This window comes from Drosophila innubila, chromosome X, assembly GCF_004354385.1.
Source record: "Drosophila innubila isolate TH190305 chromosome X, UK_Dinn_1.0, whole genome shotgun sequence".
NCBI classification, from domain to species: domain Eukaryota; kingdom Metazoa; phylum Arthropoda; class Insecta; order Diptera; family Drosophilidae; genus Drosophila; species Drosophila innubila.
Genome location: NC_047626.1, coordinates 5072186 through 5091702, shown reverse-complemented (window position 1 = coordinate 5091702; position 19517 = coordinate 5072186). Strand labels below are relative to the sequence as shown.

The 19517-nt window shown below is 32.8% G+C and overlaps 1 protein-coding gene across 1 annotated transcript; it reads left to right on the top strand.

Annotated features, from left to right (window-relative positions):
* Positions 1–3944: 3944 nt before the first annotated feature.
* LOC117781285 lies at positions 3945–4600 on the top strand. Its single transcript, XM_034618039.1, has 2 exons — positions 3945–4540; positions 4580–4600. The coding sequence occupies exon 1, from the start codon at positions 3956–3958 to the stop codon at positions 4517–4519; it is 564 nt and encodes a 187-aa protein (XP_034473930.1). The 5' UTR covers positions 3945–3955; the 3' UTR covers positions 4520–4540; positions 4580–4600.
* Positions 4601–19517: the final 14917 nt, after the last annotated feature.

The following is a 19517-nucleotide window of genomic DNA, read 5'->3' as shown; positions in this document are numbered from 1 at the left end:
GCAAATGAAGGAGGGGGCCAGGGGGCGGGACAAGGTGAATTAACCAGAGGCACAGGAAGTGCACAGACTTGGAGCGGCTTCTGGCAACAAGCAAACAAACGTAAAAACAAAACGTTAACAAAAACCAAAATACAAAAAAAAAAAAAAAAAAATTACAATGCATAATTAATATGGAGAACGTTGACAGTTGACGTAAATGGTGAAGCAACTTCCGATCGACAGTGCTAATCAAATTTGGCAGAGGTAGCCCTGCGTTCCCCTTACACACAAAAGCGCCCCCTACCATCAAGTAGGTGACAAAGGGCGGCGAGGTGGCAAGGCGACTGCAGGTGATTGCCTGCCTGGAAATTGTGGATGTGCATGGCAATTGCCACCTGTGGCAAGGGCATAACAAACAAACAAACAAAACGACAGCAGAGAAAGAGAAAGAGACAGAGAAAGAGAAAGAGGGAGACAAGCAAAGAGAAATGGGGAGTTTGGGCGACAATCAAACAAGAATTAAAATGAAAATAAAATAAATAAAAGCCGTCGCATGTATACACTTTATGATATTTATAAGCTAAAAAAAATTATCTAGATAATTGTGAAATATTATGTATACATACAAAATATTTTTAAATGATCTTTTTTTTATTATATATGAGAATCAAGACTTTATTTGTATTTTTCTCGTTTACTAAATTTTTTATCCTATTTAAATATGCTTTCCAAGCAAATTTATTTCCTTAACTTTATCATTTTTTTTTTATATTTTTAAATTTTATTCTTATTTCCTTGTATATTCTTATTCTTATTTTTATTTTCTTCTAATTTTACTTAATTTTACAAAAAATTTAAATTAATTTATTTTTTAAAAATTAAAATCATAAAATGCTGATAATAATAATATAAATAACAGCTATAAGCTTAGATTTATTAATCAGTTTATAGATACAGAATATAGAACATATTCAAATTTAGATCTGCAGAACATTGTTAAACTTGTCAACTAAGCGCTTATACCCTGCAATCTACACTACAAACACTTGACTGAAAAAATTGACAGTCAAAATAAAACGAAATGAAAACAAAATGTTCGTTGGAAGGAAATCCCATAAATGACAAAATCGATAAATTAATTTGTTTTCATCGACTAAATGCATAAATTAATGTAAATAAACAAACACACACACACACACACACAAAGTGCCGTTAAGTTAAATATTGTCGTCTTGTGCTGTTGTTTTTGTTGTTGTTGTTATTGCTGCTGTCGAATTTTAAATACAATATTAATTAAGATCCATCCAATTCTCCAACAGAACCAATAACTTAACAAATTGTTTAATAAAATGCGCGCACAAACGCAACGGGTGGCATCGTCTACTGACATCGTTGTTTCCACTGAATGAAACCTCATTTGTCAGATAAATCAATAAAATTTACTATAAACTTAACGACTCATCGAATGCAGCCAAAAGATTAATGTAACATACATCTATAGGTATAATTTTTAAATAGAAAAAAAATTCTTTTTAGTAGTAGAACTGCATTTAAAAGTCACTTGTCTGAGTTTTAAATCCTACTTTGGACATTAACACATTTGTAATACTTATAGTTATTTATTTTTTATATTTTTATATTTTTTCTTCATATTTTGGCTTTCAATTAATATTATTAAATTTTTCCTTAAAATTATTTTTAAATGTTTTTATGATTTTTGATTATTTCTTACATTATTCTGAATGTAATTTCTACTCTCTTCTTACCAGATTTATTTTGTTTATCTATTCCCTTTTTTTATTTCTTTTCTACATTTTGGTTTTTTTATTCCATTTTGAATAACAATATTCCTGTTTCCTTTATTTTTATTAATGTTTCTTATTTCTGTATCCATCTTTAGACATTTCTGTTATTTTCGAATTCTACAAATCAAATTCAAAGCAAAAATTGCAGCTAGAAAGTCTGTGATAAACAACTCAAATATAGCACACCCCTTAATACAGTCTTCAGTCTCGATTGTTTACGTTTTTTCTTTATACAATTGCATCTTCATATCAAAGTGCAACTGTAAATGGCATTAAGTCAACTTGGAAGTTGCATAGTCAATGTGACAAGCGGATTACGCAATCATATTCACAGTGATACGAAGCGTGTCCAAAGCATAAGATTGGGGAGGGGGACTGCAACTGACTGAGATCCATCAATTGGCACTGTTGATGCCCGGAAAAGTCAATCTGAGAAGACTGAACTGAGAACTGAGTAAAGAGAACTTGGGAACTCGGGCTGACAATTTACCACATTGATATTTAAATATGCCGTTGTATTAATCATGGAATTACTTGCAACAGTCGTAGACCATTTAAAAGCATATTAACAACAGATACAACAAGTATAAGAAAGAGAGGAATGAGGAGAGTGCATAGTGACAGAGAGCAAGAAATAGATAGAGATTAAACATAATTGCTGCAGAGCGAAGACTTAATACCCTAGCAAGAAATTAAAATCAACTTCAGGAGGTCAAAAATCGTAGAGTTGAATAAGAAAATAGTTATATTTCCTTTGGAAAATATATATTAAATAATAAAAAAATAAAATAAAAATAATAATAATAACAATAATAATAATGGGGAAGGTAAGGAGAAAAAAACGGACAATAATGAAAAATATAAATTTTTCAATTTTTATGCAGAATCAATAGAGGAGCCAAATAACGATAACATTTATTTTCCCAAACGAAATCGGTTAAGATTTAGCAAAGTTATGACGATTTGAAGTTTGTGAAAAAGTGTCAAGGCAAATATGGAGAAAATGAACAGTGATCGTATGGAAAAAATGAAGACTGATGGAAAAAAATTATGTTCTCACATTTGAATGCAGAATCAAAATAGAGGTTAAATAATGATGAAATTGAGATTCCGCATGTGAATCGGTTAAGATTTGACAAAGTTATGACAGTTTGAAGTTATCGAAATACTGGCAAGAAAAAAGTATGGGACAAATGGACATTGATTAAAACAATGGAAAAAATGGACACTGATGGAAAAAATGAGGCTTTCACATTTTGATGCAGAATCAAAATAGAGGCCGATTAATTAATTAAATTGACATTCCGAATGTAAATCGGTTAAGATTTGACAAAGTTATGACAGTTTGAAGTTATCGAAATACTGGCAAGAAAAAAGTATGGGACAAATGGACATTGATGGAAAAAAATAAGGTATTCACATTTTGATGCAGAGTCAAATAATGATTAAACTGACATTCCGAATGTAAATCGGTTAAGATTTGAAGTTATGTCATTTTAAAGTTCTATCGATGAATTTTTACCTCACTATCTTTAGAAAATCCTCCTATAATATAAACATATCTTGTCGTCCTATAATATAAAATTCTTAAAATTAAAAATAAAACTATAAATAAATAACGTTAATTTCCTCAAAGTTATCATACCCATCCTAAAGCCATTTTCAAGAGCATCAAAGTAAAGTGGAAGTTGATTTAGTTGCTGCACTTGGCCATGTCATGTCGTGTCAGGTGTCTGCTCGTGACACTCATTAGCCTGGCCAAAACAGAGGCCAGAGGTAGAGCAGTAACAGTGTGTCAATGGAAGAACTTGAACTACATTGAGTTAGAATCTATGGAAATCTATGGAATGATTTGAACAGCTGAATGTTGAAATTGAAATAATTTTCTATAATTAAACAATTAAATCAGCAAATCAAGTGAAATCAACACTTGGGTGAGTAATTTCGCAAATGTTGAAATCTTTTCAAGTCACGAACTCTGAGTCAAAATTTTGTTTGTAACTGAACTGAAAGTGTCAGTTGAATGAAATGTGAAATAAGTCAGAGCAATCCGGAGCTATGAAATCTATTTGCTTCCCTCACAAATTCAGTGTAAATTCATTGTGTGCATCATCATTAACATCATCATCATCATCATGTTGGCGTTGAGGTTGTTATTATTTTCAATTGTAATGCATCTTTTAAGCGAAGGAAATGCATACCAGAAGCAGGAATTTGAATTGCCCGAACGTTGCAAGTATCTGAAGGAGTCCAAGGAGATGTTGCACCAAAAGTGCAAGGGTAAATTTCCCCTTGTGGCATATACGAAATTTCGTGATACATTCATGAAACAGGACGATCGAATGGCGCTTTATATGCCCGACTCGCTGGATTATGTGATGGTTGCTCTCAAGGAATCGGAACTTCATCGTTGCGAAAGTATTCAACTGATCGAATTGAAGGAATACGTCTGTTACGATGGCGATGGTGGCAGACGAACTATAAAATTCAAAGATGTGCGCATGTATTGCTTTCCCTTTCACATCCAAATCACCGATGATCTCACCCATGAATGTGTCCTCGAGCGAGACGGCGACTCGGAGTCGAAGCTTGAGAGGGATATGCTGAAAACCAAAGGCGGAATTATACACTATATCTTTGATAATGATGCGACGGGACGATTAATGCCTTTTCAACGAGTTGTCTTTGTATTTACGTCAATATTAGCGTTGGCTAATTCAGCTCGCCAATTGTAAAGCAACGAGTTGTAAGTAAAGATTGTCTGAATAGCGAGTGTCTAAGCAGCGAGTTGTTAGTAACGAGTAGCGAGTAATGAATTATCGTTGATAATTTTTCTATAAAGAGTAACAAGCAACGAGTAGCGAGTAATGAAATGTGGTTGGCGAGCTGTAAGCAACGAGTAACGATCAACAAGTAGCGAGTGAGTTTTTGTGGTTGGCAAGTTTCATATAACGAGTAACAAGCAACGAGTAGCGACTAATGAAATGTGTTTGGCGAGTTGTAAATAACGAGTAGCGAGTAATGATTTATCGTTGATAATTTTTATATAAAGAGTAACAAGCAACGAGTAGCGAGTAATGAAATGTGGTTGGCGAGCTGTAAGCAACGAGTGAAGATCAAAAAGTAGCGAGTGAGTTTTTGTGGTTGGCAAGTTTCATATAACGAGTGATAAGCAACGAGTAGCGACTAATGAATTGTGTTTGGCGAGTTGTAAATAACGAGTAGCGAGTCATGAATTATCGTTGATAATTTTTATGTAAAGAGTAACAAGCAACGAGTCGCGAGTAATGAAATGTGGTTGGCGAGCTGTAAACAACGAGTAACGATCAACGAGTAGCGACTAATGAATTGTGTCTGGCGAGTTGTATATAACGAGCAATTAATAATTTTTATATAAAGATTAACAAGTAGCGAGTAATGAAATGTAATTGGCGAGCTGCAAACAACGAGTAACGATCACGAGTAGCGAGTAGAGATATGTGGTTGGCAAGTTTCATATAATGAGTATAAGCAACGAGTAGCGGCTTATGAATTGTGTTTGGCGAGTTGTAAATAACCAGAAGCGATTACTGATTTGTGATTGGAGAGATGTAAATAACGGTGAACAAGCAACGAGTAGAAAGTAACGAATTGTCTCTACCGAGTACAAATTAAAAAGCAGCGGCTTGCAACTTACAATAACAAATTTAATTGATTTATTTAGTCGAATAAATAGTAAGGATTGACACGACTATGAGTCTAAACATCGAATTGCGAAGCAGCGATAAGTAGCCACTAACGAGTGGTAAGCAACGAGTTACAGAGTAACTAGTTTCGATTCTAAAAATCTCTTCACTCTTTCTTGGTGGCCGGCGCCCGACTCTTGACTCTCGACCTGCTGCGTTTCACTAATTGAAGCTCGTAAATTTTTATATGCATCTCGCCCATTGAGAGCCATAAAGATTGATCAAAACCGAAGTACACAGAATCATTAAAAAGCATAAGAAGCCACCATAGTCATCAGTCCTCTTCAGAGTCTACGCAGATGTGAAGTCAATTCTTATTTTTATATTTTTTTAAAGCTTCTTTTTTTACATTGTTTTTTATCCAAATTGAATCTGCCATGTTGTGCGATGTTAAATATTTATTTTATAAACATTAAAATGCATTTCGTTGTGTGCTACGCCCCATGTGAAAAAAGAAAACAACTACAACGAGATCGAGAACGCAAAGACAATGCAACGTTTTTGTAAATTCTTCTCTTGGTCGGAGGGGAAGATTGTTGGGCGGGGGGGGAAGGCCTTTAGCTATTTCTCATATCACGTTGCATTTTTGGAGTCGGTCACCTGCGCGCGCCTGGCGTGCGTATCATTTCCATCCATCAGCTCCATTTCCATGCCCCATTCATCCGGTGCTTTTCAATCTAGCGGTTCGTGTTCCAAGGAAACGCCTTGGAACGTTCATTGCCCTAAGGGTTACCATCAAACCGAACCGATTGAATGCGGTGGCGAATCGAAGGCGAATTGCCAAAGCTCGAATCTCAATTTGAATGCAAACATCGAGATGTTGACACTTCACTTCGCTAATTTGCATCTTGGACATTAGCCTGAACACGAAATGCCGTTGCCTGGCCTCGCACAGTGGTGCCAATAAAAATATTTTTATTATGTTAGTTCAAATCACTAACTCCTAAAAACTTGACTTTGAAAGAAAATCAAATAAGTTCGGCTGTTAAAAATGCTTGTAAAATTGAAAATTGCTGACAAAAAATTTAATTCCGACAATTCAATAAAATATAATAATATAAAAATGTATTATAAATTAAATAAAATTTTTTATATTCACTACTTGAGTGAAACTGATTTCTTGAACAGATTCCAAGCAAATCGCTTAAATTAATCCATTACTAATCAATTCAAGCTGCACCACTGTAAAGCGTAGAGTGTATACAAAACAACACCCACAATTAGTTAAGTTGTTGAGTTCTACTTTTTTTTGTATACTCTTTAGTTAAGAATTTTATATAGGGAGTATATGGTATACATATATACTTATATACAATTAAAATTTTCTAAAAAATTATAAAAATAAAATTATCCTTATATAGTATACATATATATACAATTAAAATTTTCTTAAAAATTACAAAAATAAAATTATCCTTAATTGGGGGGATGCTTAAATTAAATTAGAAAGCTTATTTATGTTGTATAGCTTTGTATACGATTTGATTTATTCCATTGACAAGCCAATTCTTATAAATTCATTTGATATCTTATTTATTAATGAACGTAGAGACCAAAAAGATTTCTAAGAATTAAAAAATTCCAATTTATATAAACCACAAAAATTATTTTATTAAAAATATAAATCCAAGCTGAAGAGAAAATGTTGTAAAATGCAAAAAACTCAAGTTGTGGACTACAGGGTATTTGGCAGTGCGTCTAGCGAGAAATTTGGAGCAACTTTACATTGTCAGATGGTGCTCTAGTGCAGGCACATTTCAAATGCAATCGCTTTTCAATTTCTATTTTGAATGCCCCACCCGCTGTGGCATGCGTCACGTGTCTGTGCGTCACCTCCGTCCGGTTTACCTCCTGTCGGCGTAACTGGCACACTTGAGTTCAATCGAATGCCACAGCAGGTGAGACGCCGCAACGCGTTGCCTCCACCGTTGTTGACCATTTCGGTGGTCGGGTAATTGCGCAAAAAAAAATTACAAAAATACAAAAAAAAAAAACAGAATCGAATCGTTAACCATTTGCATAAATTTCACTTGCATGGGGGAAGTGCGCACTGGGAGATATGTTGGAAATTGAGGGGGGAAAAAGAGTCTGCACTTAACACTCGGCAACGTCTCAGGTGCGTAATGCTACTTGCTACTTGCAACTTGCTACTTGCCACTTGCCACAGTTGGAGGCTGAAGATGCCTGCTTAGACGTCATAAACATAAACAAAGATTAGGCGGCTGCGGCTGCGGCTGCTGCTGTTGAGTTTGATGGCTCATTAAAACGGTTTCCAGGCTTCAAACTACGTCCAATTGTGGCATCAATGGAGGGGGGAGGGGAGCGGGGAGCTGGACTGTTGAAATTGCAATTGTGTTATCAATTCATTAGTCAGATTGCGACACAACTGTACCAGGCCACCTGCTACCAATTCGACGACTGCAATTCAATAAGAATTCAAATGCTCTTCAACTGTGCTCCTAATCGTAATCTCCATAAAACATTACGATTTAAGCCATAAGCAAGTTTCTTTTTATGACTAATTTTAGATTGAATTCTGTGCTTTTTATGTCCAATTTTGGCAATTAAAACTCACTTTTAGACAAAATTAGTTGACAATTTTTTATGGCTGCATCTTTTTACTACATTTTCCCAAGCAACCTCTTAGATTAATGGATTTATGTGGGATTTGACTTTAACAAAGCTGTACAACATTATTCTTGTTCAATTTTTTTTTTTTTTTTGGAATCGTATATAGAAAATATCCTTTTTTTTTCGCAATTTTTAGCATTGTTTTGTCGAGCTTCATAAATTTAACATTATATTTAATTAAACAGCATCTAGCTACCAAATTTTAAAGCTCTAACTTATATGTTCTCTGAGTTCTTTGAGATAGCTTTCAGTAGCTGACAATTCAAATGAATTTATTCTAGTTCATTTGATTTTTTCAAGGATTGTCTATAGAAAATAACCATATATTTTCCCAGTAAACAACTTTTTTTTAAGCCATTTTAAGGAAGGTTTTTTTAAGTTTTATTTTATTTTATTCTATGATTCATTTTGGAGCATCTAGTTACCAAATTTCAATAGCTCTAGCTCTAATAATTTCTGAGTTATTTGGGAGAGGGTCTTAAAAAAAAACTGATGTTGACTTTTCAAATATAAATTAGAGCTAAATATAGGCTTTATCTTAATTATCTATGTTAAGACTGCTCCATATATTTATACGATACAATTTCTTTAAGCAATTGTTAAGCACATTTTATGGAACTTTCTAAATTTAATGCACTTTTTACTAAATATAAAACTAAGCTGCACCTACAAACTAAATTTTCAAACTGCAGCTCATAAAGTTTCTTAGTTACTTTGAGTAGATCATTTAATATAAGTTGACAATAAATAGCTTTATATCTTAAGATTTTATCACGTTTATTCTCGCTTTATTCCACAATTTGCGATCATTTCAACAAATTTAAAAATTAAAACACAACCTATAAATAACGCAGAATAATCTGTATAACAAATTTCCCAATTTAATAACTATCAGTTCTCAAGTTAGCTCAGACTGGACTTTGAGTAATATGCAGAGCATATATTAATATGTATTAACTGCTAATCGCTCAACTTTCCGGCTCATTACGGACCATTCTTTGTGGCTCATTTGACTCTATTTGTGGAACAAAGGTGTGTATAATATTAATTACTTGTAAGTAGTATGGCAAATTAACTAAAAAGGTGCTGCAAAGCTGTCAGCCAAATCGAATGTCATCTAACGACTGTCTCTTCTGGCTATAATTAAAACATTGAGGGGGTTATTGGTAGAAAAAAAATAAAACAAATCATTTGAAAGATCAACTAAAACAATAAGCGCCAATAAGCAGACAAAGCAAATGTGCAGTTAGCTTAACGGTGAAGCGTGAAGAAAAACATAAATAAAAGTCCCACCAAAAATAACATCAAAAAACCAAAAGAAAAGGTCGACACAAATCAACAAAAAAAAAAAAAAAAAAAAAAACTGCCAGTTCTATAACCTTCTCCAACCCCAACGATTCCATCTTCAAATTGTGTTGGCCAATCGATTTTTTGGTGTTTTCCAAACTGACACCTGAACTTTGGGCCAAAACTTCTTTTGCCTTTTGGGCTCTTCTTGGTTTATAAATTTTAAACTTAAAGTACCGTACGACTTTGATAAAGACGCGACAGGTCTCTGCCCTCTCTCTATCTCTATCTCTTTCTCTCGCTCGCTCTCCCTTTCTTTTGCTCAGTCTCCGTCTCTTTCAACTTTTGTTGTTACCAAAAAAAAAAAAAAATATATATTTGTAACAATACAATTTTCGAATGTCTTGTCTATTGTTTGACTCGAAGTTTTTTTTTTTTTTTTTTGGGGCGGCAATCTGGCCGTTGACATTTGTCAACCTTTTCCCAATCCAATTCCAATCAGATACCATGGCATATCATATCATATTATATTATATGATACATTCTATCACATTCGCTGCGGTATTACATTTTGCGCTATGATTTAGAGTTATTTAAACCTATTTGCCAATATATTTAGAAACATCTTAAGTATGTTCATCAACAACATCATTATGATCATTATCATTTGCTGCTTCTTTTTTTGTTATCGCTTTGCCCTTTTGTTGTCAACATTTTGTGAATTATATCATCGTTGTTTTTTGTTTGGAAAGAGACAAGTTAAAAATGAAGGGCGAAGCAGATTGCGTTTTTTTTTTTTTAAATTGTTTTCATTTTGATATTTTTATCATACATTTGTTTTGTTTTTTTTTTGCGCAAGTCTGGCTTTGACAACTATTTTTGGATCATTGTCTAGACCTGAGCAAAATTTGATATGCAAATCCTATAGAGCTGGATACACTTTACAAAATATTCAACAAAAGGATTTGGCATTTGTATTAGATTCTCTTCTTATTGTAGACACATTCCGAATTAGTTCCTATAATATGTCTAACAAGAAGAAAGACTAGGAAAGAAAGGCCTTAAGGCGATTGTCTGAAGATTTATAACGAATTATGTAGTTATGTTTATGCGCTTTTGGAAATCTTAAAGATTCTTGTAAGAAAACTAACCAAAAAAAGAAAGCACTCAAATTCTAAAAAAAATTATAATTTAATATTCTAGATTATTTCCTGCAAAAAAAATATTAATATATTGTATTCCTTCATATAATATATGACTAGAAGTATTTACCTTGCATATATTCAAGTTAAAATTGATTTCTAAGATCATGATTCAATATAATTTATGCCTGAAGATTTAAAACGAACTATGAAAATATGTTTATACGTTTTTAGAAATCTTAAAGATTCGTTTGGGAAAACTAACCAAATATAAAAGCCACTCAAATTAAAAAGAAATAATAATTTAATATTCCAGATTATTTCCTGCAATGGAAAATACATATTAATATAATGCATTCCTTCATATCATATATGACTAGAAGTATTTACCTTGCATATATTCAAGTTAAAATTGATCTCTAAGATCATGATTCCTTATAAATTATACCAGAATCAATTGCTTATTTATCAAAGCCATCTGCTTTTAGAACCCGTTGCCCGTAATTTACCAACCCAGGTAATTGAAGAATCTTTAGTATAATACTTGTGCGATAAATTGCAGTCAAGTTAAAACAGCCTCAGAACTACATGTGGAATGTACATGGAAGAATTGGATGCTAAATAACATGCTTAAGCTTCTACACAGTGTTTTCAATTCGAATTCGAATTCGAAGTTTATGTGTGCTTCATCAATAAATTCCTCTTAAATGTAATCACAAATCTGTTAAGTAATTGCAGATAACTAGATGCAGATACCCTGCAGTTCACACTATAACAGCGGGGTATCTATATCTTGTTATCTGAAATTATAGACAAGGCAGGGTATTATATAAATATTGGGAAACTTAAAGATATCAGAGAAGGGAAATTAATGAGATAATTGTTAAGAAATATATAAAGTCCTTAATTTAAGTTTAAAGTATTCAACTCTTAGAAGAGATTAACATAAAGTCAACAAATTAAATTTAGATTTTCAATTTATTTTTAGACCCCGTACTTAAAAAAAGTACAGAGCTCTATTTAGGTTGGTTTTTTTTAATGACAAACAGATAAGGAAATTTGTCTGGATTTCTTTAAGCCTTTTATTTTTAAATATAAAGGGATTTAGCTTCAGATAATCAAGTTTGATTCGTTTATTTTTATTTTTTAAGAATATTTGGATATTTTATTATAATAATTTAGTTTTCCAAATAAAATCTATAGCATAATAGAAATATAAATAATCCTTCACATAATTCCAAAAAAATTATTTCAATCTTAGATTATTTCAATCTTTTTTTTCCAAAAATAAAAAGAGTTTAAGTGCCAGGATATCAAGTTTAGAGTTTTTTGATTCTCTTGTTCAAAAAGTCAGAGTTAGCTTATTATAATAACATCATTTTTTAAGTATTCTCTGTTGAATGAACTCAAGAAACTCTGCTTTTAATAAAGTTAGAGACAGCTAATAGATCTCAGCTTTTTCAATTCTTATATTTTTGGTACATTTTTGAGCACACTACAGGGTATGTGCTAGTCGGGCTTATGGCTACACAGTATTGCTGCTTTCTGTCTTATTTATGTGAGGGTGGGTTGAGGGTCCTCAAACAGATGTGGCAGCCACTCACAAAGCTGATGAAGAAGCCAACGATGACAGAGAAGAGAGAAGGAAAAAACAGAAGAGCAAGAAGAATCAAGAAGACAAAAAAGAAGGGTGTGACGAGTAGAAGGAGTGCGGGGGGTGGGGGGGGGAGTAAACACGCCCCCAAAGATAGCCACAGTTGATTGCAATTTGAAGAAAGTTCAAATCAGGCAAAAAGGGGCGTGGCAGCGCCTTATAGATAGTGCACTAACAAAGTGTTAAGAGCTCTATGTGTGTATGTGTGTGTGTGAGTGTCTGACTGTGTGTGTGTGTGTTTGTTGTACTTGTTAGCAGCGCCACCTGCGTCATTAATTAAGCAGCCAATAACTAGGCGCAGACTGCGGCAACTTGGAATGCCACAGATTGTTGCAGATTGCAGTCGATGCTTATCGCAACAGCGGCAGAGCAGCGGCAGAGCAGCGGCAGCACAAGATAAAGTTATAAACGGCATATATGGCGATTAAGTTGATTGTCAAAAAATTTGCAAACAAATGAAATATTTCAGCTTTTCAGCAATTTTTTATTTTTTTTTTTTTATTATTATTATGTTTTTTTTTTTTTTTTTGTTGGTGATTTAGTGCAACTCGCGTAATTGCAAACGCCAGCGGTGGCATGCAACACACAAGACCAAGTGCAAGTCCAATATCAAGAGCAAGTTGCAAGCAGCTTGGTAGCCCGGTTATGGCTACCTGTTTGGCCATTGGCCATTGCTGTTGTTGCTGTTGCTGTTGCTGCTATTGCAGCTGATGTTGCATGCAACGCCTTCTTAATGGCATTTGGAAATTTGTCAATCGCTGTTGGGCTGTGTCTGAGCCAATTGCTGGCGGAAGTGTAAAAAATAGCCAAAGCGGTTCTATGCCACACACACACACACACACACACAAACACACACACACACAATTGCCACACGGCTGCAATGCTGCAACATGAGCAACTGTTGCCACACATTGAATGCTGCCCATCTAACGAAGCAATTAATTTGGCTTGGCACGTTCCTCGCCCGTTGCCACTCGTTGTTCCGCTCACGCTGCATAGTGGACAAAATTCATCAGAAAAATCTTATATTTATTCAAAATATCGATTTTTTTTTTTTTTGCTAACCTATTCGATTACCAATACTTTAAGGAGCTTGTCGTTAAATCGTAATTTTAAAATTCATATAACTCAATTGTTTTAAAGGCCAAGCACAGCGGCAAAGTTATATATATAAAAAAAATACATGTCCTGACTCACTCACTGATATAAAAAAATGTTCTAATATCAACAATTTGTTCTCAGAACTAAGATTTTTGGTCTAAAAAATGCGTCGAGAACATAAAATTCTTAAATTAAGAGAGCACATCTTGATTTTAAGAACATTTTAAATAAGACCAAGTTTTTATTTTAAGAATAAATGTTCTTAAAATTTAAATCAAAAAATAAAATAAATAAAAGTTACTTTTTATATTTATAATTTTTTTATTTTTAAATTTTGATTTATTTACATTTTATTCTGTATTAGTAATTTTTTAAATTTTATTTTAATTTTTTACGAGTGGGACTCGAACCACCGCCTACTGCTTCACAACTGAAGCGGCCTCTCTAACCAGAGCGCCACGGTTCCACCATTTGTTTGATACGAAATAGTACCTATTTATACTTTCCTAACAATTTAAGATTCTTATTCTTATATTAAGAGTTTAATATTTTTTAGATTAAAAATCTTAGTTTTAGTAATTTGGTCTTAAAATAATTTTATTTTAAAAACCAAATATTTAAAATGAAAGTTCTTGATTTTAGAAATTGGTCTTGTCTTTCAGTGTAATAATTAAAAATCTTACTTAATAATATTCAAATAAATTAGTTTGCTTAAGTTAGTTGTACATATTTTAAGAAAAGAAATAGTATTTTATAAAACATATAAAAAAAACAGACAGACAATTAATATTTAGTTTTGATGATATTTATTAATACAAGCCAATTCGTTGCTTTGTTCCACAGTGCGCTCTGCTGCTGCCACTGTTGCTGCCTGGACTGTTGCAGTTGCAATTTGAGTTGATGTTGCGCTAAGTGCTGCTGCATCATTTAAATGACGAATTGAGTCAAGTCCAACCGGCCGGCAATTTAACCAGAGGCTGCCACGCGCCGTCTATGCAACATTGTATGTAAGTGCATATATTGACAGTTGCCTGTTGTCTGTTGTCTGTATTCTGTATTTTGTATTCTGTTGCATGTGGCATGTGACATGCCACAGCCAATCAGCTGTTTAGCCGCTCATTGCAACATATATCAACATATACACCTATTTAATATGTTATTTCCTTGCAATTAAAAGTTTACCTGCAGGACACAAACGTTTGACAGCTTAATTTCACTTAGATCACTGCATCTCAAGATATTTTCTATTTGTTGAAAGAAAACAAGATGTCGATAAATCATTTAACTATTTAACTTTTTTATGATAAACAGTTGTGCGTTTGAGTCACCTACGAGTATAGTTTGACCTATATTTGCAGAAGTATTGAAAATATGAGGCAGTTTTTTTATATCGGGTCCTACACTGAAAAAAAGACCAACTTCTAAAGTCCATAACATTCATCTTAAATATTTTGTTCTTAAAATAGGATTATTTTAACACCAAATTACTAAAACTAAGATCATTAATCTAAAAAATCTTAAAATCTTAATATAAGAATAAAAATCTTAAATTGTTAGGAAAGTATAAACAGGTACTATTTATAAAATTATACTAAAACTGAATAATATGTAAATAAATCATAATTTAAGAATAAAAATATTATAACTATAAAAAATAATTTTTATTTATTTTATTTTTTGATTATAATTTTAAGAACATTTATTCTTAAAATAAGAACTTGGTCTTATTTAAAATATTCTTAAAATCAAGATGTGTGCTCTTAATTTAAGAATTTTATTTTCTCGACGCATTTTTTAGACCAAAAATCTTTGTTCCGAGACCAAAATCTTGATTTTAGAACATTTTTTTTTATCAGTGTAGGAATCGAACTGCATTATTAACTTATTGGGTTTTAATCAGCGTTTCATACAAATATTTTCTTTATATTTTTATGTGAGGCTTCCTTTTCCCATGGTCTATAATTCGTAAGGCAATGATTTTTTTTTTGTCTAAACTTTCTGTGGAAAATAAAGTATTTTAAATTTTTTTGGAAATATTAACTTAAAAGACCACTAAGAACTTTTTTTATATTTTATAACATAACAGCAACATAACATAACCATGTTAAAAGTTCTGCATTGTTACATTATTGACAGTGAGTTATGTCATTTTTTTTTATGTTGTTGTTCTTCTTATGCAATTTCTTAGCGCATTGTAAGAAATAGAGCAGAAGAGAGTGAGCAAGACAGTTAAAAATGCAGAATAAAAAGACAGAGAGAGAGAGAGTGAGTGAGAGATAAGAAGACTGAACGAGAGAGAGAGAGGGGGACAAACAGCTGAGAATTACGCTAAATAATGTGTAAATAAAAGTGCTGAAGCTAAACAACAAACAGTAAGAAACAAACACCGAGACAAAGAAAACAAATGGTTACCTGTCTACGCATAGCTGTAACGTGAGTATACACACACACACTCAGACACACACACACACACACACACACACCAAAGGTGGCAATGAGACTGACAACGCTTGACGCATAGACGTCACTTTATTACGCCATATAAGCGCGGCTTGAGCTCAGAGACCTCCAGTTAAAGCCCCATATGCAATTACCAGGCATTACCCTCTCCAAAAAAGCTCCTGGAACCTTACCATATATAGAGAGAAAGAGACAGCATGCAAGTGTAAGAGAGAGAGATTGATAGAAATGGTCGTGTTAATTGTCATAAAATGAAACGACGCATAGAGAACATTTTGGTCGATGACAGAGACAGAGTGCAAAAGAGGAAAGGGAGAGAGAAGAGAGGGGAGAGGGAAGAGTGTGAAGAGTGCAAAGGAGCGAACATACCTGTCGCTAGTTGGGCGCATGTTTGGCATGTTCATTCTCTAGCCATTGTCACATTCCTTTGCAAATGCCTACACTGAAAGAAAACAAAAACACTCCAAAATTCAAAATTAAAATTCTTGATTTAAGCATTTATTTTTAAGTATATATTCAGAATATTATTGTTAAATTTAAACAAAAAGCGAATAAAATGGGAGCCCGTCAACATTAAAAAAATCAAAGAAGCCTAAAATAAACAGATCTTACAAAACTCGAAAACTAAAAATATTTGCTATGAAATATCGTTCTTTAATAAAGTATTCTGTACTTGGCTTAAGAAAATTTGGAATTTTCGTAATTCTGTCACAGCTTTGACTATTTTGACTTGTTAAGTGGTTAAATCCGAAGTTTGACCAACTTCAAACTGTCATAGCTTGATCAAATCTGAACCGATTTTCAAGTGGAATGTCATTATGATCATTATTTGGCATTTTAATTCATGCTGCATTTAAATTTTATTTAATTCTTTAAAAAAAAATATTTTCCTCAAGATTCTACCAGATATTGATTTCGAGGCTAAGGGTCCCCCCTTGTGATTTTCAAAAATTCAAATTTTTAAATCTCAAGTTTTTGCTTTTAATCAACTCCTTATATCGTAATTAGTATAAAACAACACTTTAAACTTAATTCTGAAACCTTTAATTTATTGGTAAAAAATCATGAGAAATTGGACAAAAATTTTGACTTGTAAAGTGGTTAAGTCCTAAGTTTGACCAACTTCAAACTGTCATAACTTGATCAAATCTGAACCGATTTTCAAGCGGAATGTCATTTTGATCATGATTTGACCTCTATATTCATTCTGCATTTAAATTTTGTTCATTTAGAAAATTTAATTATTTTTGGCCAAGATTCGATATCGATGCTAAGGGTCCCCCCTTTGAAATTTCGAAAATTCAAAATTTTAAATCTCAAGTTTTCACTTTTAATCAACTCCCTATATCGTTATTTGTATAAAATAACACTTTAAATTTGATTCTGGGACCTTTCATTTTCTTGTAAAAAAATCATGTCAAAATTTGGAAAAATTTTGACTTGTAAAGTTGCTAGGTCAGAGGCTTGAGCAACTTTGAACTGTCATAACTTGATCAAAACTAAACCGATTTTCAAGCGGAATGCCATATTAATCATGATTTGGCATCTTAATTTATTTTGCATTCAAATTTTTATCATCTAGAAAATTTGATATTTTTTCGATTCTAAGCCATTTATCATCGAATTTTCCATACATACCCCTTGACATTTTTTCAAAAACTTTGATCTCTCATAACTTCATTAAAAATTAACCGATTTTTAAGCAGAATCTCATTTTGATCATGATATTTGTGTCGGTTTGATTTCCTGGTTTTCCCCAATTATTTTTTTCTGTGTATATACCTTTTCTCCCCCCATTTGCACCTTACCAACACTCCTCTGCTTTATGGCATCATTATGCTAATGGGAAATTGTGCATTGTTTTTCGTTTATTTTCTATTTTTTTCAACAAAAAATTCTTTTTGATTATTGTACAACATTTACAGTTGAACGTTGAACGTTCATTCAATTCAATTTAATTTGATTTAATTCTCTAGAAATGGACACGCATATTTGATTAGCATATTCCCAATAGAATACACATACATAGCATACAGATAGATACAAGTATATAGTTAGATAGCTAGACAGGTAGATACATAGACAGATAGATAGATATATTATTTTCGATATCTATATGGATAGTATTACGTGGTGTTCCGGCCATTGTCGCCATTCACTTGACCCAATTTTTTGCGCAAATATTATTGTTCATCAACTTTAATACTATCATCATTATAAACAGTCAATAACATTATGATGATTAGCTTTCTATATTTGATTTGTTATTATTGTGAATAATTCTAGGTAACTCTTAAAACTTATTTTTGTTGTATTTTAGTAACAAAAACAAAGTGAATTTTATCAAATTTACGATAACATATTAATATGCAAAATTAAAACTAAATAAAGAAGGGATACTTATAAATTACTAACACCAAAAAATTATTAATTGATAGATAGAGAGGAATAAAGAGTATGTGCTTCTGTGATGTCATGTGGAAGTCGCAATGCAAATTGTGTGGAGGAAGCGCAACACAAAGCACTTCAAAGCACAAAGGAACTGAGAACAGGCGAGATGTAGAGGAGTCTGGCAGGAAGAAGCAGCAGTTAAAGGAGATATATAAAAAATAAAAGTAAAAATAAAAGAATTCAACGCAAATTCCAAAAAGGAAAATGAAGTTGAGTTTGCAAACGAAAAACAAAGAACGTAAGGATGAGCCAAGAAAGAAGAGAATAAACATGAAAGAAGTGCTTATCTTTGTCGAGACGAATATTTGATACTCTATGAGAGCTATATGATTTGATTTTGATGATTTTGGCTTACCGCAGATCTAACTATAATTTTTAATAAATTATAGTGGACCGAATTGATCAAAATTTGGTCGGTTTGTATAAAACAATATCAAATGTACAATCTGTAAAAACGGTTTATTTAAACCGGAAAAAAAAAAAACAAAAAAGATTTCCATACTAAAGTTTGATTTTTAGTCGGTGGTTACTATGACAGCTATATGATATAGTGAACCGATTTCAACCAAATTTGGGGAGAATTTACGAGACAATATGAAATGCACATTCTGTGAGATTGGTTGAGATTTCAAAAAAAAAAAAAAAAAAAAAAAAAAAAAAAAAAAAAAACAAAAAAAAAAAAACAACCATCGACCGTTCCTATGAAAGCTATATGATATAGTGATCTAAATCAGTTTGCTTTCTTAACAGACGGACAGACAAACATGACTTAATCGGCTCAACTTGTCGACCTGATCAAGAATCTATATATACTTTATGGGGCCTGTCACATATTTCTTGACAAAATTATAATACTCGTAGCCTCTGCAAGAGTGTATACATAAAACTGAAAACTGAAAACTGGTTTCTCCCTTTTCCTTTTCAAATACAGTTGCTTTTCGCGCCGCTAGAGGGCGGGCTGGTGCTGAGGGAGCTGTGACTGGGGAGGGCACATGCAGCAAAAGTTAGTTCTCCACCAAAACAGGCAACATTTTGCGGCATGCCTCGCATGCAAACGGTAAGAACGAGGCAGACGCCAAAAAAAAAAAAAAAAAAAAAAAGGGGCAATAACATAAAGGGCGTGAAGAAGACGACAAGGGAAGTACAAAGAGTAAAGGAGACAAGGCAGACGAGACGCCAGACAGTCGATTGCGTCTTCTTTTGGCTGCTCTCTTCTTCTTCTTCTTCTTCTTCTTCTTCTATTCTTTTGCTGCTGCTGTGTCTTCTTCTCATTTATTTATTA

What these genes read in the sequence shown, in the direction of transcription:
- LOC117781285 (XM_034618039.1), top strand. Translation starts at nt 3,956, where the DNA reads ATGCATCTTTTAAGCGAAGGAAATGCATACCAGAAGCAGGAATTTGAA.